The sequence below is a fragment of the Sinocyclocheilus anshuiensis genome, unplaced genomic scaffold (genome assembly GCF_001515605.1).
Source record: "Sinocyclocheilus anshuiensis isolate Anshui unplaced genomic scaffold, SAMN03320099.WGS_v1.1 scaffold892, whole genome shotgun sequence".
Taxonomy (NCBI): domain Eukaryota; kingdom Metazoa; phylum Chordata; class Actinopteri; order Cypriniformes; family Cyprinidae; genus Sinocyclocheilus; species Sinocyclocheilus anshuiensis.
In genome coordinates this window covers 34,767-39,946 of record NW_015552581.1, presented here as the reverse complement: position 1 = coordinate 39,946, position 5,180 = coordinate 34,767, and the positions used below count along the sequence as shown (strand labels likewise).

Sequence of the window (5,180 nt, the reverse complement as noted above, 5' to 3'; positions counted from 1 at the left end):
ACGCCGTACGCGTACAACTCCCTCCTGAAACGAAAGAATTTACCCGAGGCCGTGCTATACCACTCGTCGAACTTTGTCCGTCATGTTTCCATTCCCGTAAAACGTTTTGTCGGGGTAGGGACCCACGTAGTTCTCATTTTCCCTCCTATTGGAATGATGAGGGAAGTAGCCTTTTTCTGTTGTGGTCAGGTTTAGAGCGGTGGACATCTTAGACAGAGCCATCGGTATGAAACTGTAACTGTCTATATATCGCTGAGCAAAAGCTTTGTCGTACATGAAGATTAATTTACATCCTTGCATGATGATGTCGAGAGTAAGACCCACTTTGCAAAAATACTCGAGAATTAGAAAAGAGTCGAATCTTGATGCGTAATGGGCTATGAAACAGTATCCTTTGTATCGGGGGTGTCTGAACCGGTTAATCAACTGTTCCACGCATTTGACGCCTTTGGACACAAATCGTTCGCCGTCAAATGTGATCGCGCAAACAAAATTAGCGACGTGTCTTCCATTTTCATAATGAGTTTCGAAGTCATAAAAAAAATACTTCTTGCTATGGTCCTTGGGCGGTTGGGGCTGTATGTAGCAGAAATGTAGCCCTCGATTGTGCAGTTCTGCCCCGCAATCGCAGCAACGGAAGGGGGCACATTTGTGACTATCGACGGGGCCTATAATTTCGTACCGTCTGTTACATAGTTTGCGATATTTTATAACGTCACAAGGGCGATTCTCTTTGCCGGGGGGAGTCTTCTTGTGCATATCGTAACAGTGCTTCGAATTACAATCGCGTAGACAATCGGGACAGTGAACGGTTCTTTTAGGGTATTTGAAGCAATCTCGGTCGAAACAAATGTTACAGATGTGTTTACAATGGTGATTTCGGATTTTTGAGTACCCTTTATAGCAGAATTGACACGCATGTTCGGCACCGATGAAGGCCGTCAGATTCAGAATCATGTAGAAATGTATTTTATAACGTCACAAGGGCGATTCTCTTTGCCGGGGGGAGTCTTCTTGTGCATATCGTAACAGTGCTTCGAATTACAATCGCGTAGACAATCGGGACAGTGAACGGTTCTTTTAGGGTATTTGAAGCAATCTCGGTCGAAACAAATGTTACAGATGTGTTTACAATGGTGATTTCGGATTTTTGAGTACCCTTTATAGCAGAATTGACACGCATGTTCGGCACCGATGAAGGCCGTCAGATTCAGAATCATGTAGTAATGCTCGTCGTGTAAATAAAGAAACACTGTTTTAGGATGAATTTCGGCATTATTTTTGAACGTTTCTAACGTTCTGCCGGGTGTCCTGTAAAAAACGTCAATTTTGATGTTTAGCAGATTTTCAAACCTCGCTATATCACGAAGACCGATCTTGTCTTGGATCGAAAATCCTGTGTTGTTGTGAATGACTGTTGCCCGACTTTCTAATTCGCTCTCGCGTAATTGCGGTTCGAGAAAACGTGCGAGGCAGATAGAAAAGCAGAATTTATTACCCCTATTCACAGGACAGAATAAACTCATCTTTTTTCTTTTAATCACCTGTTGAAGTGGTATGTCTGTGAGTTTACGCCGACCTCCTCGTCTGTTCATGGCCACGTCGACTTCGATCTCGACCGTGTCATCGGACAATAACTGATCGTCGCTCTGTCTATGTTCACATGAGTTGGTTCTGTCACGTCTGAAGGATGAGGATCGTAGTTATTAGCCGTAGAGCTAGTTGATGGGGGTGCCGTGTCAGAAGGCGGGTCAGCTCGGGAAGTCGACGGTCGCTCGGCATCGTTATTAACGGAAGGAGCATCGTTGACATTACCTGTAGGGACATCTGACGAACGCATAGTGTTGTCGGATGGATCAGTGGTACGGTCTGAAACGGTTAACGTACCTCCGTTCTGTGTGACATTATATCTGTCGTTGTAATATGTCGCATAAGTTATGGGACGTTTCTGCGTGCATTTCGATAGCGGTCTGTAACAGGTCTGAGAGAGAATGGTCTGAATGACGGCTATGCGAACTCTCAGCAGCCATTTTTAAATGTATTTAGAAACAACACAAGTGACCATTTTGAAAATACAAAATTATAATGATGTTAACAAACACATTAACAGAGTGATTAAAACATTCTGTGGAAAATCAGAACGAGGAAAAATCTGAAACAAAACTAAATTCAGAAATACAAAAATCTTCAACAAAACTAAATTCAGAAATACCAAAATCTGAAAATAAAACTAAATTCAGACACAAGGTGAAAAAAAAATAAATAACAAGGAAATAAATATATTACAAAACTAAAATTATGAAAATGCATTGAAAAACAATCGCATCGTGTCATCTATCATGGCTGTAGAGCATCGTTTAGACTAGAAAGACTACTTATCATCCTGACGTCTCACAGTCAATTGCTCGCGTAAACGTGATCAACAGTAACATTTTCAGCCACCCCATGTTCGCATGATGTGCAAACGATTCTCTGAAGTTTGATGCTACTGGTTTAAATTACCTTATTGGTCGTGACCCCTCGTGTCCTGGGCATCCATTCGGTTAATAAGTTCATTGAAGAAAGCGGTCTGCCTGTTAATCATCTCTTCATGCAGAGAGTCCTGCCTGTTGAGAAGGTCGTTGAAAAAAGCGTCCTGTCTGTTAATCAACACTTCATGAAAAGACTCCTGACGGATAATCATCTCTTCACGCAAAGCATCAAATCTTTCATTCACATCGTCGTTCTGCCGGTAGTCTGGCAGTGATTCAGTTTCATCTTCCTCAACCGGTTCTTGAAAAGCGAGCGGCTGTAAATCGTCGCTACGTTCGCTGGTCCAACTGGCTGTTTCCCATTCGTTCAGCGGAGTCTCGGCCCTAAGTTGATCATTATTAAGATGCTCTCGGTCACCGTCTGTAGAGCAATAGGATTTGAAATTAAAAGCCGGACGTCTAGAACATAGTCATATCTACGATGTAAGTTAAAAATATTGCTTAGTTAACAGGTAATCTTACCGTCAACAGCGTCTTCAACCGTTATGATCGGAGTTACGATCACAACTAGTCTTTTCTTTCTCTCGGGGGCGACCGACGGCTCGTCAGCCTCTCTCGGACGCTTCTGTGTATCGGTGTTGCTTGGTCCGGGTTTATGTTCGTCCTCCTCTTCGTTCTCGTCAGTCAGGTCGATAATATTGTCTAGCACCACGCCCGTGGGCAGCTCTGTAAAAATAATTAAAGAGATAAAGATGATATAACTTATTTTAGCTTTAAACTATAAGACATAAATATATTGATACTCGCCGTATGCGTCTCTACTCCCGTTATCGGCTGTCTCTCTCCCTGGAAATAAAAGATAATATATCAGTCATAATTAAAAACATCTATGAATATCAGAAAAAGTAATAAACGGACGATCAGTCTTACCGAATAATTCAAATTGCTCTAACGTCAATTCTTCCATAGAAATCAGGTCGCTAACACCTAGGACAAACAGAAGATAGATTGTTTGTTCTTTATATTAAACGTTATGAAAAAACAAAACAAAACAAAAAAATTTTGCTATTTAATTACTATATCAATATATAATTACCTTCTAATGTCCCCCCATCAACGACAGATGGCCGTGTGATGCTAGTGCACAACAAACAAACAACCGACATAAATTATAGTCGAACCACAAGGTTAAAATCTACTGAATTTTAACATTAGATAACATTAATAGACTATATAATAATATTTAAGAACTTTAAACATATTAATAGGTTATATAATAATATTTAAGAACTTTAAACAATATTAAACAATATTAAAAATAATAAATGCTAGCATATGTAAAAATGTAGTGTTGATATACTTATAGTGTTTAAATGGCATAAAGCATAGCATTTAATGATATCTGCTATTGATTTAAAGTACCATTGTATAATGAAGCAGAATAGGAAAATGAATAGATATAGAGAAACAATAAGAATTCAATGTTTTTCCATAGACAAAATAATTAAAGATATCAGAATATTGACATGACAAATGCAGGGTGCGTACCCCAGCCGATGCAATAGGTCTCGCTACAATCCAACCGCACTACCCCCACTCCACACTACAGCCTGAGAAACAGGTGAAATAAAAAGACTTTAGCCGTCTGCAACTCTACAATAGCTTAGAGTTTTACTATTTATCTATAAAAGACATAAAGAAAGACTTTAGGGGAAACAGGTTTTGCAAAAATAAGTTTGAAATCAGTCAGGTATAAACCGAAATAGATTATCTATATCTTAGAATAAGGCCGGGACACACGCAAATATGACGTCATTGCAAACGCGACGTGTGTGAGCTTCTTCGCCCCCTGAGAGATTTTAGCAGTCAATTACTCACCTGTGCCCCCTGTCTCTTCAAACATTAGTAAAGAATTAAACTAACATATTTCCTAAAACTTAAATGAGTCGGATTACGAGTTTAAATAACGACAACCATTAGTCGAGCGTACTTAGTTTAAACCAATTGTCTAAGACGATTGATATTAAAACTCAGACAAACGTCACAGTTTAAATTGAACCACAGATAATCTCCTCCAAAACATAACAAGATAACTAATAAAACGGTGAACTATAATAAAACAGTCATTAACCTCCTGGGGTCGATAGTGCCACCGGCGGCACTTGCAGATTTGAATGATAACAGCGAAAAGCACTAAAATGCTCCTTCATACTTGACCGTACATATAAGAGTAATACAGCATTTAAATCTGTAAAGGGTCTACTTTTATTTGTGTACACTCACAATATCAACAAAACATTGTGCTTTTGCAAAATAAAGAAAATAAACAGGGTGTGCTTTTAGCCATCTCATTCTCCGCGCATATCTGTTTGAAACGCGTCACTAAAATGAACTGAAACTCAGCAAATATTTGACACACACACATGAGAGATATATCTATAGAAAGCTTAACATGTCTACTTTTAAACGAAGTCATGACGAAAACAAATATTATGTGACAAAGTAATCAGTATGAAACCAACGCGATGTCAAGTCTTGGCCGTCGGCCTTCATTATCACTAATGTGACCACGCCCACGCGCCGATCGCGCTTTTGATATTATAATAGTCCACGTGAAACACGCGCATGTAAACGGCCACATCACAGCAAACAAAGCAGCGAGACTTTTCCTAAAGTTCATCTCGGCTACTTCGCTTCTGGAAGAAGACG

At 39.7% G+C, this 5,180-nt stretch overlaps 1 protein-coding gene across 1 annotated transcript; it reads right to left on the bottom strand.

Moving 5' to 3' along the window:
* Positions 1-2,347: 2,347 nt before the first annotated feature.
* Positions 2,348-4,374, bottom strand: LOC107665281 (uncharacterized). The gene is made up of 3 exons (XM_016456114.1): positions 4,350-4,374; positions 2,994-3,242; positions 2,348-2,892 (listed from the first exon to the last, which is right to left on the bottom strand). The coding sequence occupies exons 1-3, from the start codon at positions 4,372-4,374 to the stop codon at positions 2,504-2,506; spliced, it is 663 nt and encodes a 220-aa protein (XP_016311600.1). The 3' UTR covers positions 2,348-2,503.
* Between the last annotated feature and the right edge of the window lie 806 nt (positions 4,375-5,180).

Excerpts from the sequence above, each read along its gene's own strand:
- LOC107665281 (XM_016456114.1), bottom strand. The coding sequence starts at position 4,374 with ATGTTTGAAGAGACAGGGGGCACAG. Across the intron at positions 3,243-4,349 it reads TGAAGAGACAGGGGGCACAG|CTAAAATAAGTTATATCATC; the intron begins GTGAGTAATTGA and ends TATAGTTTAAAG. Across the intron at positions 2,893-2,993 it reads GGTTGAAGACGCTGTTGACG|ACGGTGACCGAGAGCATCTT; the intron begins GTAAGATTACCT and ends ATTGCTCTACAG.